Here is a 21,117-nt window from a genome sequence, read left to right as displayed (position 1 = left end):
ATGGTGAGAAGAAAAAACTTTATTTCGAGAGAAAAAAATTCATATATATTAAAAGGAAACCTTGCTTTGTTTTTCTAAAGTAATTATTTGAGATCTTGGAACCATAACTTGACATTACTTTTTTTAAGTGTTTAAAAATCATGGATTGCAACACTAGGTCTCTATATCAAAGGTCTGGTGTTTCCCATAATTGAAATTAATAAGCTAACTTCACAGTGCCAGAGGTCATAGTAATCACACACACTTGCATCAGCACTCCTATGAAGTTTGATATCCTTGCATAGTTTTCTCATCCTGCTCGAGGATGATCCAGTGGTGGCCTAATCAGGCTCCCTGAAATCCAGCTTGCCACCAGAAAAATTATTAACAGTGATTGGCTATTTGCCTTGTAAGCCATTAATGGAAAGCTGTTAAGTAGGCTGCTTTTTCCTTAAGAAAATGTATTTAAAAAATATTTTCCCCTAACTTAATACACAAAAGGCGAGGTGCACTATATGAACAAGAGTATTCGGCCACCTGGCCATTGCACCAAAAGGGACTGCAACAACATTTATTCAACTAGATGTACTGTAATTTGGAGTTTGTCCCCTGTTGTGTCTTGTAGGAATTTATGTCCATTCATTCAGCCAAGCATTTATGAGGTCAGGCACTGCTTTTGGACAAGAAGGCATGGCATGCAATCTCTGTTCCAGTTCTTCCCAAATGTGCTCGATGGGGATGAGGTCAGGGATCTGTGCAGGCTATTCAAGTTCTTCCACACTGAACTTGTCAAACCATGTCTTTATAACCCTTGCTTTCTGCACTGTGACACAGTCATGAAGGGAAAAAAGGGCCTTTCCCAAACTGTTGCCACAAAGTTGAAAGCATAGCACCGATTGGCCTTCACTGGAGATAAGGGGTTCACCCATCTGACTGTCAAACAGAAGTGTGATTCATCACTCCACACCACTCTATCTGGCGCTTGGCATTGGACATAGTGATGTGAAGTTTTCATGCAGCTTTCAGCCATGGAAGTCCATGGAAGCCCCCGTCCCAACAGTTTTTGTGCTCACATTAATGCCTGTGGAAGTTCAGAAGTTTCCAGCTATGGAATCAGCAAAGCGTTGGTGACTTTTACACACCATGAGCCTTAGCCGTTGACCCTGTTATGATCTTAGGTGGTCTTCCACTTTGTGCCAGAGTTGCTGTTTTTCCTAAATGCTTCCACTTTCTCAAATCACTCTCAATGGGAATGAAAATCCATGAACTGTCTTGTTGCAAGGATGGCATCCATCATAACACCATGCCTGAAGTTACTGAGCTCATCAGAACAACCCATTTTGTATCACAAATATTTGCAGATGGAGACTGCATGGCTAGTTGCTTGATTTCATACACCTGAATTCAATAATAAACAGGTGTGGCCAAATACTTTTTGTCCAAAGTGTAAATTAAAGTAGCTGTACTTATACTTTCCTGTATGTGGCCTTCTTTCATGGGTGTAGCACAGGGGGGAAAAAGGGCACTGATTACCCGGGCCCACAGTAGGGAGGGGCCTTTGATAAGCCTGCAATGAAAATTGGCTTTATTATTTATTGTTTTTAAGTAATTAGTGTCATTATTGAATCAAAAGCAACTCAAGGAATTGGTCGACAGACTGAAATTTGTATCAAATAGAGTAAAATAAAATACTGGGAGGCCCCTGCTCCTCCCTTAGAATGTCCAAATGTTGTAGTCCAGGACTGCAAAATAATCCAAGTAAATTTAATCTAACAACAGTAAAACTATTGCTTGTAAATGGGGAATTTATGGATTAAAGATAAATTAAAGTGCATAGACGTTTGTAAAAATGATGCAACATTTGTTGCTTGGTTAGCTGGTTAAGCGGGCCCTGTGTAATATTCATTCTGGGGACCCAAAATCCCTAGCTACGCCCCTGCCCTCAGTGATAAAAGTTCAGACACCCCTGCTCTCAACAGTTGAACTCCAAAAGAATGAAAAACAGCACAAATGTTCTGAGTTAGCAATATCATTTAATCTTTCCCCTCAGCTTAGAATCACTGTTGTACATAAGTTACACTTTTTTCTCAATTTCACAGGTTCATTTTTCTCTCTTCAAACTTCCAGTTTGACCTCCCTCTCGTATCAAACGAAAAAAAAAAGCAGATTGTATTATACAAAAATGCAAACCAATTTTCACACAGTGAATTCTCTTACAAAGTCATAAAATGGCGTAATAATGGCTACATCCACATTGGAGGAAGATAATTCTAGACATTCCTTAATGGAGTATAATATACATATAAAAACTTCTTTTTTTTCTGGCTGAAATCAAACCTGTACCTTAATTTAAGAGATATTTTACAAGGGAGTAATCATATAAAATAGCCATTTGTGATTTCCCCAGAAAGTCAGGGAATAAAATGTGAGCCTCAAAACAGCAGTAACAGAGTTCAGTGGTCACAGGTGGGAGTGGAGGGGTTATCTGGTTATATAAAGGAGGGCTAGAGGCAGCAGTTCCACTCAGAAACAAAAACACGCAAGGGATTAAAATGAACGCATTAGCTATTTACTGTATAGTAAACCACCCCATAAGTTATTGAATGTAAGCTCTGCTAAGCTAAAGGCATTTTCAGCCCATTCAGACCTGCAGTGACCTATCAGGTAGAATCAACGTTGTGAAACTTTTGGTTGACTTGCACTTTGAGGAAAAAAATAAACATTATTGGATTAACACAATTAAGCGTTGCTAATTCATAGAATTATAACAACAGAATCAATTCTTTTGGGGCCAATTTCTTGTAAATAGATGTAAAATGAATAGGTATTGTGTGAATCTCACTCAAATACTCATCTAGCTGTTGACTACACATCAGGTCGGGTGATGCTTCAAAGACTGTAAGACTTGCAGGTCAGCAAATTCACTCAACTAAATCAGGAATAAACAAAAGAGAAAGAAAGAAAACTACAAACCCATCTAGGTCAACAACATATCCTTAAAAATAATAAAAATACAAATTTAGCTTGCATTACTGCATTGTTTCTCTTTATGTGGCATTTTCAAAAGGGGGAGAATCCACTAGGGTCGTTTGATTACTCCAAATCACGCCAATTCAGTGTTAGTTTGAATTTTCAGAGAGTATTCTCTTAAAGCAAGACAAGAAAGAGGAGGAGTAAAGAGGATTTAAGGCCAACCTTTTATCAGAGACTTCCTGAATATCCTCTCTGGGGCAGGGGCAGGAAAAGCCCCTAAACATTTTTTCTAACAGCTGAACACTATCACCCAGTACAGCACACTTTGAAGAAAAAAAAAATCTTAGGGTACATTTTCTACAATACAATCTAGCACACACAAAACGTCTCTTTAAGTTTTCCAAAGGTACAGAATTTTGTCTTCTTCGGAAGCATAGTCTATAAAGAACATCTTTGTTTGAACACAAAAGATTAAGTGAACACACATCAATGCGCACAGAAGTCCTTCGTCTGGGAAAGGATAAAGTCTGTGTTGGCAACCAGTGGACAGAAAACATATCAAACAAAAACAAAAAAACAAATATCTTGCTGATTCTAAGTAGAGATCATTTAATATAAATGCTGAGCGAGTAAAATAAGAGGTGGCACATTAATAGTGCTTTAGTATATTAATGTATGTATACATACTTATATGTATAAGTGAGCTGTGTACCTAGACAATAAATGTAGCAAGGAGCAGCCAAAGGCTTGAAGTGTGGTAGGAAAATTTGAAATCAAGAAAAACCCATAAATCCCCTATCATGGCGCTGACTAATCAGAGGAGATGCCTTTTAACAAGCTGTTAGACAAAGAAACTTCTGTCGTTTTGACTCTTTAACCAAAGCTCTGTCCTGTCAGTTTCTCAGTAACCTTCATCTGACCGAAATAAAGGCTCAACGTTCAGTCCAGAAAGCAGAGCGTCTCCTCTTTCTTTTAACCGTTTAAACAAAGGGACTCACTCCGAGCAGAGCTGGGAAACTGAAGCCAATCGTGCTAATGATTTACACAAGGCAAGGAGCTCCTTATGAGCGTCAGCAGTAAACAATTTACATGATGGAGAAAGAGCAGAAATAGTGGTAATGGTGGTGATGATGACAACAAGGTATGAGAAAATTAACATAATACCTCAATTACTTGATGTTTGGGACTAACTTAAACAAATTCTGAACAAAGGCCTTACACAGCAAGAGAAAAAAATCTGTTGGGTTTAGACAAAGAGGAATATTTACTTGTAGGCACAACTAGGTTGTGAAGTAAAAGATTCACTTACAAATCATTGATTTGATCATGCTTTGCCATACAGTGCATTGAAGACAAGCTGCTGCACTGAGAGAGGGACATGCTGAAGTTCAGCTTCTTCTTTATTCGTCCTACAAACTTTACAACTGACAGCATTCAGGTCTTCATGTTTTCTTAGGGTGATTAGTAAAGGTGACGTGGCGCTTTAAGTTGTGAAAAAGGTGCTAAACTGCATAAACAACCAGATTAAAACTAAATGCATGCCAACATTCATTTGTCACTTAACAGCCATGCCCAGCTTCCAAAAAGGGATGCTGCATTTCATGAATTTTTACTTTATTTTATCGTGTATCACTTTATTTAACTCATTGGTAAAGATGCTTTGAAATATTAAAACTAGGAGCTGTAGCCAACTTTGTTTAAAAGAGTGTTTTGTCTAGCCCTCAGTAACCAACACTTACATCCTCAGCTGTAAACATGATTTTGAAAGCACTGTGAGGCTACAAACACTACAACAGTTACCCTCCTAAAGTTACAGATGATAAGTCTGGCTCTCACTTGGAATCAAACCATTTATTAAATGACAGACAGAAAAATGTTTAACTTAACTCTTTTAAGCGTATACTAGGAAGCCACACCACCCAGAATCGTAACAAAGTAAAGCATGAAAAGTTAAACATAAAAAAAAGTCACAAGGGAAGGCAACTTCATAGAAGTTAGGAGAACAAATGACAAGATAATCCCAATGGGGAGGCCTTTTGTGTGGCCAGATGAGAAGCTCTGAGGAGGGAAATCTTCAGTTTTTCTGATCTCATATCCAGTTACCTTGCTCCTGAGGCAGAGAAATCTACTCTCTCTCGTTAAGCTACAAAGTTTACATTCAGCCTCCAGAAAACCCACATAGCTATGGTTGAGCTTTGTCGACACAATCAAGTGGGACTGAATGCAGAGCTAAAGAGCACAGGTGAAAGGCATCGCAAGCAACCATGCCAGGTCACACCATGACCAAGAGAAGCACTGAGTTATTCCCTTATAGAAAACATGTGGAAAGCTCATTATCAAAAAGACTTGTTGCAATCTTTAAAACAGAATGCTTCAATTAAATATATAATATACTGATTTCAAGTATGAAACAGACATATGATGTGTTCATAAAATGCACTAATAAAATCAGACTTCTCGTGGCAGGTGAGAGCGTGCATGTGGTGCAAAAGTGATTTCTACAACACCCCACATCTTCATTTCCACTAAACACTTGAGGAATATTTCACTCCTTTTTCCCTCCTCAGACTGTCTAAATCTGGGCGACCACTTTTTACGATTCTGGGGGTGATGACCACGTGACAACATTGCCTTTTCTACCATACCTTCATGGATCATCAGACTGTAAAAAAGAAGTTGCTCAGAGTGTGTGATGTAATAGTGCTTCATTATGTGCTCCCTGTGTTTAACCGTTCATCTATATGTGCACTGCTACAACAAAACCAACTAATCATATAAAGGGAGGATCAATAACATACCTGAACATGTTTTTTTGTTAAGATGCAATAGACCTGTTCTTTTAAATCAACAATAATACCAGTGCCAACATCACCACCATTTTCTCTTTCTTATATAGCTATTGTGAGCCTTGTTAATCAATAATCCCAGTGCAAAAAAAAGAAAAAATAACACACACAAGAAATGTTATCATATGCCCTGGTTTCCAGGCAAGGAAAGTCATTTAAAAAAGCTCATTCACAGAACAAAAAGAAAGAAAATTCATATCACGGCAGATACTGCTCATCTTCTAAATAGAATGGGTGTATGTGTGCCTGTGCATGCTTTTAAAATGAGCATCTTGAGTGTGTGTGGGTGTGTGTATGTATGTGTGTTTTTAAGTGTGTACTGCCTATGAGCAGGAATGGACAACGCCATTCTTCTGCATCTCTGAACCAGTGGCACCTGGATCAGAGCACAGGCTCAGCGCAGACGTCTTATTGGTCAGTGACAGCATGGACCCGCCCACTGCACTTTCTTGCAGACTGCTGGAGCCGTTTGACACCTCGCTGAAGGAAAAGGTGAGAAATAATCAACAAGTGAGAAGAGAGAACACTAGATTCAAATCAGGCTGATCATCAAGCACATTACATGTAATATTAAAGGGGTAAAGCACATTTCACCTGAAGTATCTCGAACAGAATTGCTGTATACTATTAAATCAAATGAAGATATTTTACCAAAATAGAAAAACATATACTATTGTTTTCACCTATAGTTTCTGCTCTTTTCTAGTTTCAAGTGACACTAAATGACTTTGACTTCCATCATCCTAAGTTCATGAGCTTTTCTTCAATGCTTGCAAGGCGCTTCAGAATTGATGTTTTCCTCTCTGGGCCCCTCATAGACTCAGTTAAAGGGCCTTCCTTTGACCTGATTTAATAATATCAGTGCATTAGGGATGCACAGCATGCATTAGGGATGTTACTAGTGCAGACAGATATGAAGATTTCTGCTGCTTTTTACAACCAATATATTAACTATGAACAAATACGTTTGTAGAGTTTTAGGCAGGACCAATAAATATGGGCAATTTAAGTCTTCTTCTTTGTTCATCATCATCCCTTAAACTTTAGTGTTAAGCATTTTTCAAGAACTGAATTTTGTTCATTTGTTCAGCCTTAGACTTTAAATTTTCTGGTTTAAGGTCAAACGTTTATGTGTGAACAACATTAAAATATTTGTTTAAAGAGTGGTATTGGCTAAAATTAATTTGTGAATATCTGCATACTAGATATCGGCAAAAATCCACTATCGTGAATCCCTAGTACAATTCATAGATTAGTGACGTTAGTGCTAGCCTCCTGTCTTGAATTTGCCTCAAAAGCCAGGCTCAGACCAACTTAGAAGCTGATTAAAAAAGGTTTGCTAACAGGTCATAAAAGAGGTCAATGCACCTCCTTTTCTTACCTTTTCTTCCTAACTTTTATTCATTTTCTGGCATGGCAGCACACAGTTTTTTTCTAAGAAGGGGGGTTACATTTAGACACAGTAGATTAGAGAATGAATAAAGGAAAAACGTGCAATTTTGTTACTTTAATAAGTAATTATAAGTATTTTTGTTCAAATATTGTGGATATTATTTAGGATGGGCCAATTTTTGGCCAACCTTCATGGGACCCCCTAAAGAATTCCCCTTTATCGCCTGTTCTGGGTGGTCTTGGTTGAACTTTCATATTCCTATCTTGTTAAAAACTGCAGGAAATGCCATGAATTTTAACATACACAAGCATATAAAAAGTAAGAATTAGTAAGCAAACTAGACAGTGTGATATTATTCATTATCCATTAACAACCAAAAATGGGAAATTTTACAACCTTACATTGCAGAACCCTAATGTAAGACTTGAGAATGAGCAGGAACCCTTTTATACTCACCCAAGAGCCAAGGAGATTTCTTCCAGCTGTGCTTTGTGCTCTGGTTGTCCGTTCTCTGCAGGTTTCATCTTGTACTGCTGAACATCATGGGCTACTTGGTTTTCCTGGTTTGAAAATGGACAAAAAATAAAATCATTAATATCATTTGTGAACTAAAGCAAGCTTTGGATCAGTAGAACTGTTCTTGATTTATGCATATTTGTACACACCTTGATGTTAAATTGAACCAACACAAACTAAAAAAAAAGGTACAGCACTAAGTTCCATTGTTTTTTGAAAGTGTTGCAATACATGATTTTCAATCCATTTGTTAGGATCTGGCTGTCCTCAAATACTCCTCCTCAAGTCACACTCTCTTTATGTCATTTCCCCATCCCTAATTTTTCACAGCATACTCTGCTTCACTGCTTCATCCTGTGTCTCAACAGCCCACCCCTCCTTACCAGAGCCATTTCTCGAGTCCTCTTGCCGATCTCTCTCTCCACCTGGTGGAGCTCCAAGCTTAGCTGTTCACTGGAGACGGATGTTGTACTCCCTCCCCCTGCTGGCCACTTGGGCTGTTGCTGCTGGGCTGCTACTGCCTGGCTCTGGCTGGGCTGCACAGGCTGGCCTGCTAATGAACCAGCCTCCCTCTGAAGCAGTAAAGGGTTATTGGCAGCCTGAGATAGGAGACAGGAAATGAAGAGTATGAGTGTACTACTTCCAACTGCTTTTATTACTCATATCATCACTTTTCATGTGCATAGCCAGTACTGCTGAAAATATTTCAGAAGCTTTTAAAATGTAAAATATGAGAGTAATATCTGTACACTCCAGAAAATCATCAAGCCACTTATCAGTTCAAGAGCTTACTCACCTCTATGCTTCTCATCTGAGTCTGTTGATTGATCTGCTGATTAACTTGCTGCAGCTCAATCTTTAACTGTTCTCTGTCTGTTGCTGCCATAGGCAGGCTGTGGGTTTGAAAAAATACAGTAAAGATTAGCACAACTTGCTCATTCCTGTCTTTAATTTTCATACAAGTATTTCTGATATGCTTCTGAAAGCATTTATGGTATTTTTCCATCATATAAATACTAGATGGTGACAGGACAACCAAAGTAAAACTCACCGCTCACTAAAATGTCCCTGAGAGGAGGAGGCAGCCTGGTGGGAGGAGTATGAAGCTCCACTCCACCCTCCTTGGCTTCCATATGTGTATTCTGCTGTAGGTGAGGTGGGAAAATAGTTGTCAGAAATGCTGTAAACTACAAGCTGAGTAAAAAAATCCTGTTATGTGAATAGAGAATCTCACAAACTTGGGCTACAAATTTTACACCTTGAAACAAAAATCTTTGTGCACTCTCATATAAAACACTCAACAGTGATGTTGTACATGCTTTCCCACCTGGCATGGCCATATGTTTAGAGTTTGGGTTCTGAGGAGTGGCGGCTATAGCCTGTACGGGGCCGGTGGTCTGGTAACCCGTCTTTGTGGTGCGGGAGATTGCACCAAAGCGTGATACAGTAGGTTGGGGGCCAAAAGGGATAATGGGGTCATCATCTTTGACTTCTGTGCCCCTCCGGGGAGCCTCCAGTGATGGTTCTCGAAGACCCTTTGCCTCCACATTCTGGCAAACAGAGGGGGAAAGAAAGGGTTAGAAAGAATAGGTAAGGATACAAAGAAAACCAAGCAGGAGGCCAAGAATACATTTCTTTTTGTAATTTGATACAGTGGAATAAACAGAGTTAGAAGTATTTAATTCACATTTTTAATTGCCAAGTTATTAAGCCATATATAGTTTTATGCCTGCTTTACAGCTGAAGCATCAATGTTTAACCATAACACAGTATTTTTCCAAATAACTTGGGGTCGATTACTATCAGAAATTTCCTTCAAGACTCACCATCATCTCCATGGTACCAGGAACCATGACGTCTTTGGGTTTTGGGTCCTTTGTGCCAATATAGGAGCCAATGGTTTCACAAGACCAGGGGGAGTACTGGCCTGCATAATCAGGCTCTCTGCACTTCATCATTGTTTTAGAGCTCTCATCCCCATACTGCCGACACAGAACACAGAAAAACAAAGTGTCAATGTAAGCAAATGTATATTTATGTAAACCTTGAAAGAGACACCCCTTTTAACTCTTACATGACAACCTCACTACTTTAATATGATCGTAAGCATTACAAATCATAAATTCTAATGCATTTGTGTGATTTTTATATTCCCAGAATGGCATTTAAGTGCTAACCTCTGGAGGGTAATCACTGGGGAAGGGATGGGGAAGAGTTGGAGAGGCAGCAAATGGCGGAGGAGAGATGACCTTCCTTTCCTCTAGCTGGGATAACAGCTCCTGCCGACGTCTGTGCAGATAGTCCAGGCTTGGCTGTGAACCACTATATGATGGCCCCTTAGACACACATACAAAGAATAATTACTTCTGTGAGCATGTATTATGAAACCAATAAGGCCAGACAAGGTGTTAGACTCACCCTGGCATAAGCCCTCATAGGAGGAGGCTGGGCTCCTGGTGGATAATAGCCATCTGGGGGGTATCTGTCCCGAGCACTGGGCTCCTGGTGATATAGGGAGTTGGCCTGTCCTGCTGACTGTGGTGGAACATCCAGAGGAGCAGGACTCATTCTGACCAAACCATCCCTCTGAGACGCATAAGGCTGCGGGGGAGGTGGTGGGCCAGTATATGTCCCATGGCGACCTCGGTCATGGTGAGGAGGGTGAGGGTAGGAGAATGGTGGGCCAGAGTGAGGGGCCTGATAGGGACGTTCTGGGTGGCTGTATCCGGGGTAAGGGTCTTGGTATGGGGGCCCTGACTCACTGGGTGGCGGAGGGTTACGCATGTAATCCCGAGGGACATACTGTGGTGGCTGTTGGTAGGGGTACCCTGAGAAATAAATGGACAATTATTATTGATGATGCACCCTGTAATCATCAACATGTGAATGTACAACTAATTTTCAGACAGTGCTTTTACAGTTTACTGACCCTTACCTGTGGCATACTGTGGAGGCTCATACTGAGAAGCAGAGGGTGTGGGGCGAGCGTCATAGCATATCTCAGGGAGCTGTTGTTGTGGGTACACAGGCAGACCTCTTGCTACTACAGGCATGTGCTTCACCCCAGAGAGGTGGTCTGCTGGCATTCTTGGGTGGGCCAAGGCATGAGGTGGAAGAGGAATGCCAGGTTTGGATACAGGGTCCAGGCTAAAAGGAACAAATGTTGGATTAAAGGAAGCTGAACAGAACTAATCCTAACCCTACGGCTTGGATTAACCTAGTGGCAGATGTGATGTTAGCCAGACACTTTACACATTGTGGCATGAATTCAAATGTTGATTACTGGTTAAATATTCTCTAACCTAAAACCTGATATTTAAATATCATTCTGATTCAACAATGACATGCATGCAGTTCTATCCAGACTGGAAAGCAAAGTGAACCTTTGGCAGTCTAGTGACTGGACACTGTCTGATTGCATCTTTGTGTAGTGAACTTTTGCAATCTACCCATATCTTCTCTAACCTTGCAAAGCAGATGGATACGCCTGCTTCTGTGTTTTTCACTGGCGAATCCATCTTGCAAAGCTCCCGTCTAAACCGTTAGGGCCCGGTTAGAAAGTGACAGGACTAATTAGCGTCAAGGGGCAGTGCTTTGGGGCGTGGCGGAGTCACAACGTAAGCTAGCAGCAACTAGAGGCTGGTGCAATTATGGTGGAAGACATTAGCGTGGATTCTGCTAAAGCACCAGTTTTATCAGAACTTGATGACATTTCTTCATTAAAAGAAGAAAAAAGAACATCATTGAGTTGTTTTCTTTCAAGAACGACAAAAGTCATGTACTGAATTGTCTACAGTTGTCATGGTTCGCATTATGCAGTTCTCTATGGATTTACTCCTGGGTAGCGGCTACGTCACGTGCTTTATTGCTCTGATTGGCCCATAAAGATGTGACAGGGAGAACATTCATTCAATCACCCTCCGAGTTTTTTTTTAAGTCTCTGCCCTTTCCCAAATGCTGTGTATGAGAGGTTTTCCAGATGGATGTGTGAAACACATAATAGTGAACAATTACGATCAGTAAACAGCTATGTGGGCACACAATTTTCAGTAATCTGAAGTCATAGACCTCAGAGTCTTGCTGTTATGCCAAACACAGATTCAGACAGACTGATCTATACCTGTTTAATAGGATACCTAACATTTCTAAATTTCTAGATCCAAAAAGACTGGAAAGAATCAGAGTGCAATCAGCTAGATCCCATTAGAGCGAAACTTTGTGGATTTTTACCCCTCAGTTGGCCATTAATTTGATAAGCAGAAAAAGCTCGACTCACGGATCAGGTGGGGATCCTGGGGCGCTGGGACTGCCTCCATCCATCTTCATGGGTTTTCGCAGAAGCTCATAAGGGACTGAGTCTGTGCCACGGGGTATGAGCTGGGGCAAAGAGGGTGCATTGCTGCCGTTGGTGAGAGGCGAAGGCTTCCGGGTCACTGCTACATCAAGAGGAAGGCCGTCATCTGGCATGAGCCCTCCTGAGCCTGGGAGGCGAGCTGCTAGACGTTTATTCATCTTACGATACCTGAAGTAAATGTGACAGGGTTTAATGTGTTAAGAGAGGTAGGGCAGTATAAAATTACTTTGATTTTACATTGAATATGTGATCAAAAAGCCATAAGCAATGCTGATTACAGTCAGACTCACTTTTCTAGTTCTTCCTGAGAATGAGCAAAAGTACAGCTGGCTCCCCGAGGACAGCCTCCCTTCTGTTTCATGTCACGGCACATGTAAGTCTTGTACTTGCTGTGCTGAGGAGGCTGAAGTCAGAGTAAAGAAATGAAATACACATGACCTCTTGTGACCTTTTGAAAGATGCTGTCTGACACAACAACAGAGCTGAGCTTTGAAGTTGGCTGTGTTAAATAAGACAGATCATACAAATAACATCAGTAGTTGTTTAATAAGATGATATGGATGGTTGAAAGTCTTTTGGCAGGAATAATTAAGCTACACACAAGGGTGGAGTAAATCAGTTTGTGACCTATCAGATAGACTCACCTGCTGAGGGTCCGCTCCTTTCTTGCTGTGGTTCTGGATGAAGTCAACTAGGCCATGCACCACTGTTTTGACTGCAACTAACCCTTTTTCAAGCTGCTCCCATGTTGGAGGGGGGGCATCTTGGGAAAGAAAAAGATAAATGAGAAAACAAGCTTTAATTACAAGGTGAGATACATGTGGGTTGTGCTTTAGGAGTGCAATGAATGAAAAGTCATTGAATTTTTACACAGGCAAAATAAAAGTTACATCATGAACACAAACTATTTTTAGCGTGTCTTCCGAGTAATTAGAATATATGGGATGCTACTCTTTAGGGCCAGATAAACTGCAACGTACATATTTTATCCCAACAATTGAAGTCATCCATAACCTTATTAAAAATTAGATTATTGAAAAGTCTTAAGAAATGCATGACAGCAGATCAGACAGATACAAAGGTCATTGTTTGAACTCCAACTTGTGACACTGCATGTGATTGACTTCTTTCATAACAACAAAACAAAACTTCAGCTTTTTCCTACCAGGACTTGGATCAATGTTGGCCAGTAGCTCCAGGTGGGGCCGCAACCTGTTGAGGTTGGCTGGGTCTCCAGTCCTCTGCAGCGCAATTGTTAGCTCCTGAACACTCTGAGCAAAAGAGGCAGGGGTCTGCAGCTGTATTAGAGGTAGAAAAAAATAGGTGGTTAATGTGTTAACTCACACATAACTCATGAAAAGCCAACAAAACATATAAGCCATCAAAAAATGGGAGGAAATGCGACAAGATATGAAACAAACATATGGGATACAAACAAAAAAAACTTTACACAGACCTTATCAATGATAGACTGCATGTGTGACTTGTGAGACTGATCTCCATACAACAGAGAAGACCACTGGTCAGGTGCAATGCGTAGCCCCCCCTCCATGGCTATCTGAACTATCTGAGAGTCATGCTCACGCCGCAGGGCCTCATAAGTACGGAACTCCTCTTTCAACTGCATCAGGGATGAATCTTCATCCCTTTTGGTGACCTAAGAAAGCATTGAAAAGAAAAAAAAGGCATGCTTATTTTTCTACATAGACATTTCAACAACTGCTTGATGATTAACAGGTGATTTGAAAGTAATGAAGCAATGGACAAATGTGGCACATGCTGCACATCATTACTAAGATTTTTTTCTGGTCAGTCAGGGACATACCTTGAAGCAGGAGGCCCTATAGAGGAGCTGCACCACGTGGCCTATACTGGTCTTAGAGGCCTGTGGAAAGCGGGGTTCAAGCCGCTGGACAACAAAGAGAACCAACACTTTCCTGGACAGAGCAGAGCCATCCTCCAGAGCGAGAAGGACCAATTTGAGAGCTTCCTCCTGCATGGCTAGGAGAAAGAAATACAAAAATATAAAAACATGACAAGAAGTGCTGTTTCTGTCTTACGTTGCAAGTAAGGTTAAAGTGACCTACCTGGGCCTAGAAACTGGCATCCTCGTGCACGCACAGCAGCCCACAGATTGGAGGAGAGCTGCTGGGGATTCTGATGTTGCAAGATGAGCTCTGTGACTGTTCTTTCTCCCAGAGAGCGGGCAGCTCTCATGGCTCTTACACGGCCTTCCTCCTCTACCAGCTGGCAGTGGACAAGAGTTACCAGTTTCCTCTGCATGGGTCGACTCAGAATGCTCTGGGCTGTGCTGCTCAGACCCACACCTGGAGAGACATTACACATACAGGTACCTGTAACATATGATTAAAATAACCACCAGCTGCAATGTTACAAAGAACATCCAGCAAAACTAATACATTTTAGTATACACAACACACAAGTCCTGAGATAAATCCTGTTTCAGCTGAGGCAACAGTATTCAGAGAGCCCTACCAATTCAAAAAAATTTCCATTTGGATACTGTCTGTGGTCCCAGACTGGCTGCTGGCAATTTTTTTTGAAGTGTGCTTAAAAATATTGATTCAAGGACATTTGGTAATCAATACACAATCATAAAACATTCAGACGTAAATCAATTCATTCATAAAAATCAATTTTGCAAAAAGCCTTAGAATATAAATTTAACTGCACCACATTTACAGTCTAAAATGGCCTTTCAGTTGAATCAACACCACTATAAAAAAGCTACTGCCCAGTATCTGATCATTTGCATAAAAACAAGTTCTAAAAACTATGAAGTTGGAGTTTAAATCTATCAGCATCTCATGGACTACATTTATTTGAACTGGTTTTGTATAATTTTAAACTCTGGGGTCATAATTCCATTCAGCATCGATTTTCTATTCATACAAATTCCTGCCTCAGAATGCATTTCCTATTTGTCATATGTGGATGTTTATTTCAGGATCTACCCCAGTCTGCTGTGCACCAAGGAGCTCTAAACTATTTGAGAATAAAAAGCTTTCTAAAATGTTGTCAATACAATGCAGCTTCCAGGCTGTATTTGTAGCGATTTATCAGCTGATTAACGATTAGGGGTGCACCGATTGCAATTTTCTTAAAGATCACTGATCTTTAAAAAGTCTGACCTGCCGATTCCGATTTTGGGCGATACAGATTTTTTCTTTTTTTATAACTGACAGCATACACCTTGAATGTTCCAGTCTTATTTTATTGAAAAGCATTGAACAATACCCATGACACAATATAAACTTGTTGTTTTAACTGCACATGAGGTAGTTCTCTCAAATATAAATGAAAAGTTTAGAGCATTGCTCTCCAAACTACTGATTTATATCAGTTCCTTTAGTCTTTCATTTTTCACATTTAAGTAGGTAGAGGTACATATGAAACAGATCTTATCCACCTATCTTATCTAAGTATCGGCCGATCACCGATCCCCCAAAATTAAGGAAATCAGCACCAATTCCGATTTTGGCTGATCGATCGGTGCACCCCTATTAACAATGTAATCACACAAAGAAAAACCTAAAGCAAAGAGAACATTTTATGTCTTTATTGCAAAGTACGGCAGGTGTGCCATGAATATCAGAGGGGATCAGTTACTATACAGACTATAACTGAGCGGCCTATCTGCGGGTCACCTGATCGTCATTTTATCATTTTAAAATTAATTCATCAGGGATCATTAAACTGGTGGACGTTCCCTTTTGTCTTTTTATTCCCCGCGTACATGTTTCTCATAGCACCTGACGCTACCGGTGTTATTTATGATCGTTATGTACACTCTTAAATAAACCTCGTCCACATGCAGATTATGACAAAAACTCTTTAACCTTTAAAACGTAGGAGTATTGACAAAAGATCACACAGGCATAGAGACAACAGGAGGAGACAGAGACATGCAATGTGTGTGGATAACAATAGTGAAGAGAGAGAACATTAGTAGATAAAGTCAGTGGAGGACAAACAAGTTTCATCATGAAGCAAATTTACCAAAATACATAATCTAACCTATAATAAATATGCTACATGTTAGAATAAACTGTTTCTTAAATAATCATTTGGTTATTTATTTGGGAAATCTTTCAGATGTTAGACTCATTTGCAGGTGGGGAGGCCTTTTTGACAGCATACTTAAAATTCACACTTAATATTGTTATGCAATACAGTCCGAAAAGTACTCTTGGTGTGGCAGGCAGGCAAAAAGTTAATTTCCATTCATACATGCTTATATAAATAAATACATTATTAATCACTTACCATTCACACATGCATGCATAAATTAATATTTCTAGATAGAGAATGACGAGGGGATTATTTCAGTTGTCATATTGACAGCTGTCATTAAGAGAAACACATGAACAACATGATTCCTTCAAGTGTTTGTGTCATGTCCGCTGCCCCCGCTTCCCCAAAAAAGCTGTAAACCTAGGGTAAATACTGGTAACAGTTTAAGATGGTTTAAGTATTTCTAAAGCTTTCAGTCAACATTGTGGATCAATCCAGAGTTGCAGAAAGTTAATACTTGAAATTATGAGAATCATGTTTTACAACACCACAACTATTAAGTCATACTTTCCATATCAGAAATACAAACACAAGTATGATGATTTATCTTCCATGGACCTCTCTCTGCATATTATTCTACCAGGACAGGTGAAAGACAGAGTGACAATGAAAATCAGTTTAAGTGAACGGAGGCCAGTCATCAGGTTCATCCAGATATGGGTCAACTGATGACAACTCCAAATGTCATGTGATCAGACATATAATCAATATAAATTTTTTGCCTTTAACTGAGTGCATTTTTGACTGTGTTTACGAGAATACTAGCCTGGTCATGTTACATTCAAAACTTTGAGAGGAAATTTTCAAAGAGCTCCAAGTTGATTAACTGCAAGATAAGCTTATGTTTACAAACTATCTTGGCTGGTCTCTCTGGGAAATTACAAATAACTTCTCTCATGCAGCATTTTTGAGAGGGGAACAAGGAATTTACGGTCACCCAGCAACAGTATTCTCACATTTTGAACCACATAAATGCCAGAAACATTGTGTTCTGGACTTCCCTGTTGACAGCAACCTCCAGAATTTTATCAAACTGGCAGAACACAAGAATGAAAAGAAAGATGACAATACTATGTTTGTGTGTCAGCGTGTGTGTGTTTAAAGTACCTCTGGTGTTGCTGAGAGGTTTGAGGTAGAGAGCCAGCTCCTCCACACACTGCCTGGCCTCCTCATAATGCTGCGAGTCCTCTGGACTGGTTATCAAGGCCACTGGCTGAGCCTTAGGTACCTGCAGCAAAGCACAGAGGGAAATAATTAGGACAAATCATAGCAACAGATTAAGCTCTTTTTGTAATTGTCTAGATAATTTCTAGTGAGTGTAAAGTGAAACACAAAGTCATAATTTGTCCAATTTATTTATGAAAATAGCTAAGTGTTTTATTTATCAATAAGATAGCTGTCTATGAATTGAAGCTTGTAAATTTACCCAGAAACTTAAGTCTTTCTGTTTAAGCAGCAAATATGTCCAACTTATCCAGCACAAAGGCCTATAATCTACTGAAAATAAATGATAAATTTCAAAGACAAGCAAACCAGCCACATTGCTTGCACAAGCACACAGACACATTTCAAGCATTTAGTGTCCTTAGAAGCTCTTTTGAAAACTCCTCTTATCTATACCATTAGGCAATAACTTTATTGGTGTAACTTGAGTATGCTTCAGACATTTACTTTTGCCTTGATCATATTTATACAACAGCCAGGAAAACCACGGATCACAGGAAGATTCAGATGTCATATTTTTTGAAATATGTCTTGTCAAACAGCATTGATCACTGCAGACAGTGCTTGTAGACAGAGACAAAGACTCATCTTTCATCATAGTGTTATTTACATGCTCAGGTCTTGCTACATCACACTTCATAGCTGACACACTTCCAAACCTTATAAATATTCAGTTGAAAAACTACAAGACATCCGATCACAAATCAAAACAATTCTGCCACATTAAATTTTCACCCATTGCCTTAATACAGACCTGCAGCTTTGGGGCATCTAATGATAACTGATGTAATACCTTCTCGCCTGTATGAGCACAGCCTGCGAGGCACTCATCTAAGAGACATCTTAGTGATGACTACTGCACATCGAATACACATTAGGCTCGTAGCTGATACACTCAAATTACCCTTCATTATACAGCTTATGGCTGGAAACTTGGCCAACAAAGACAAAACACCATTAGAGGTGCCCCACCCTATTGGTCAGACACTCACAGCTGATTGTGCCAGCACTCAGTAAACCAAAAGAATCAACATAATTGCTCAATGACTGGAGTGAGAGTCATGCAGGAATCTGAAAGCTATGTACATCATGTGGCAGTCCGTGTGTAACACTCTAATAAAGTCCATAAACAGTAATTACAGGAAACATTACAGTGACAGCAAAGAGATGGTGTCTAAAAATGACCCACTGTTTAAAAACAAAATAAATCAGAGTCTTTTATCTTCAGTCACATAGTACAATAAAGAAAAGTCAACACCAAAGATCCATCTTAAACCGTCAAACAAGTGTAAAAACATAGACACAAGCCTTACCTGGCCTCCCACCAGCTGCAACAGGGCTGTGTTGACAGGTAACTGCTCGATGTCTGTACTGATGGCTGTCTGGTCAAAGGGACAGGCCTTTCGGTGCAACTTGTTCAGGCACATCTTGCAGACAGTATGTCCACAGCCCAAACTGATGGGCCTGCGAACAGTCTCTTCGAATGTCTGTGTGCAGATTGGGCACAGCAGGAACTCTGTCCATTGTGGTGCTTGCACTGGCATGGTTATATGTTGATGGGACGAGTGTGTGTAAATGTATGTAAGATTTAACACAGAAAAAACTAATAATAATAATAATATTAATATATATATGGAAGATTCCACTGGAATCAAGAATTTTTCTTCCGAACTTAATCGTTCTTAAATTTTCTCACACATTGTGGATTTTGGATCACATCGCGTGATGAATACTGTGAAAGAGAGAAAGACAGAGATGAGAATATTTAGAAATTGTTCACAATTTGGACAATTTATCACATAGGTCACGGGTATTAACACTGAGTAGTCATAAGAGCGCATCTCTGGAGAACAAATGCATCAAACGCATCAGGATGACGAAATCGGTTTATTGTACGACTACTGACAACCTAGCATAACATTACACTCTGTAACTGTGATACTGACTACTCGCCATTATACGATATTTCGTCGTCAGAAAAAAATCTCACTAAACATATGAGTGGCGACACCTCATACACCTGAAAGCCAAAGAAGTAACGAGGCACGGAGTCGGACCAAAACAACTGCTGTGTGGCCTATTTAAAAGAGCTGGTTGCCCACTACGATTACGGACAAAGGGTCCTAAAAGAGGCTAACAACGAAGTCTATTTAGCTTGTTATGAAGCTACCGTTTACTTATACAATAACACATAACCCAGCGGAAAATACAATTTATAATGCTGACCACTGAGATCGCCACAGTAGCTTAAACTGAAATATATTATTCGCCTATTACTTCATCTCTTATTAGGTGATATGTTAGCCCGATAGCTGCAGTTAACGTTAGCTTACTTTAGCACGCTAAGCTATGGGTGGCTAGCTTGCTCTGTTCGCTAGCGAGCAAACGTCGTCTGATTAAAACATCACCACAACCTAATATATATTCATAGGTTGGTGATGATACAGTGGAATACAACAATGTATATCCGAGTATGAATTCATTACATCGTTGAGAGCACTAAGGTGCCGTGTCGTTTACTGGTCAGGGAAACGGTAGCAAAAGAAACGGAGTGACACAGTGGTGGAGCCATTTGACTCTCAACAGCAAGATTATGTAACGCTGGGTTTAAAACTACCCAGCAACCAAACTACACAGGAAATGTATTCATTTTCACGGACATGCCGTTTATTTAGTGTCGCAAACAACACATTTAGGGAGGCTATATTCGGTCACAGTGTAAAAGCAACTTAGTCAAATAGTCTTCTTGTCTACTGAGCACAGAAGGCTAACAGCCCAGCGAACACCCGTACTCCTCCCTCTGGTAGCAGTTAGCATGTATGCTAGCAGTCTTCGTGTTAGCATCAAATAACCACAGCTATGCGTCATTAATATCACTAAAACATTACACAAAGCAGTAATAGTTGATACTCGGAGCAAATATATTGTTGTCGTCGATTCTACTCACTCATTCCAAAAGACTTGGAAGATTTTCATCTTTCTTTAGCAAATTCTTGCGATATTTTCTTGCCATGTCGACTGTGCAGCTTAGCTGCTGCCGAGGTTTGGGGAGGGTGTCAACTCGACAACAGCCTCGCTAGCCGGTTACAGCTAGCTGGGCGAGATGTTTGTGTGTCTCTCTGTGTGTGTGTGTGTGTGTGTGTTTGAGACTGTGGTGATCAGGGTTGCCAGGTCTGTGTGACAAAACCAGCCCAATGGCCGTTAAAAACTAGCCCAAAGCCAGCCCAATGCTTAAATTCAAAATAACACAGTTAAAACCTCTGCCATACTGCTTACCTGCCAGACATTCTGCTTCTCTGTGGGTGGCGTGTATGTCTGTGTGCCATGTTCCATGTTTTCCTGCCCCTCTGCAGGTTGTTTAGTTGTACTTGAGTGTAAATAGAGTAGTTTTTCTGCTACAGATATTAAATACTGACACACAAGACACAGTTACATCACAGACCCCCCCCCCCACACACACACACCCATGAATTATGGGTGTCTGGGTATTTATATTTCATATTTGGACATTTACTGTAGTTATGTGACTGTTAACTTAAAAGGGTGCTTTGGTTTTTTTTTTACTCTAATTTCTGATACTTTTAGCTAAAGGGGGAGGGTCCCCATATTGGTCTTTGCCCTGGGTCTTCAAATGGCTAAAACTGGCCCTGCCTCACACCTGCAGCTCCCCCTCACAAATCGCTCTGCCAGTTTGTTGCTTTCATTTTTCTGTTTCTGCCCTTTTGACAGTATTTATC

At 40.2% G+C, this 21,117-nt stretch overlaps 1 protein-coding gene across 3 annotated transcripts; it reads right to left on the bottom strand.

Annotated features, from left to right (window-relative positions):
- Positions 1-1,995: 1,995 nt before the first annotated feature.
- On the bottom strand, positions 1,996-20,484 carry rc3h1b (ring finger and CCCH-type domains 1b). Of its 3 annotated transcripts, XM_041804061.1 has the most exons (21): positions 20,328-20,484; positions 18,694-19,112; positions 17,264-17,384; positions 14,149-14,388; positions 13,887-14,062; positions 13,518-13,718; positions 13,227-13,359; positions 12,706-12,824; positions 12,352-12,464; positions 11,984-12,229; positions 10,643-10,854; positions 10,126-10,535; positions 9,885-10,043; positions 9,534-9,689; positions 9,035-9,257; positions 8,759-8,852; positions 8,504-8,600; positions 8,091-8,306; positions 7,648-7,751; positions 7,180-7,232; positions 6,147-6,278 (listed from the first exon to the last, which is right to left on the bottom strand). In XM_041804061.1, the coding sequence occupies exons 2-20, from the start codon at positions 18,922-18,924 to the stop codon at positions 7,196-7,198; spliced, it is 3,288 nt and encodes a 1,095-aa protein (XP_041659995.1). In that variant the 5' UTR covers positions 18,925-19,112; positions 20,328-20,484; the 3' UTR covers positions 6,147-6,278; positions 7,180-7,195. The 3 variants fall into 3 exon arrangements, with proteins under 3 accessions (XP_041659993.1, XP_041659994.1, XP_041659995.1); XM_041804059.1 differs by lacking the exon at positions 7,180-7,232 and having other exon boundaries at positions 1,996-6,278; XM_041804060.1 differs by lacking the exon at positions 7,180-7,232 and having other exon boundaries at positions 1,996-6,278; positions 8,759-8,849.
- Positions 20,485-21,117: the final 633 nt, after the last annotated feature.

Source organism: Cheilinus undulatus, linkage group 13 (genome assembly GCF_018320785.1).
Source record: "Cheilinus undulatus linkage group 13, ASM1832078v1, whole genome shotgun sequence".
NCBI classification, from domain to species: domain Eukaryota; kingdom Metazoa; phylum Chordata; class Actinopteri; order Labriformes; family Labridae; genus Cheilinus; species Cheilinus undulatus.
This window is presented reverse-complemented; position numbering and strand designations above follow the sequence as displayed.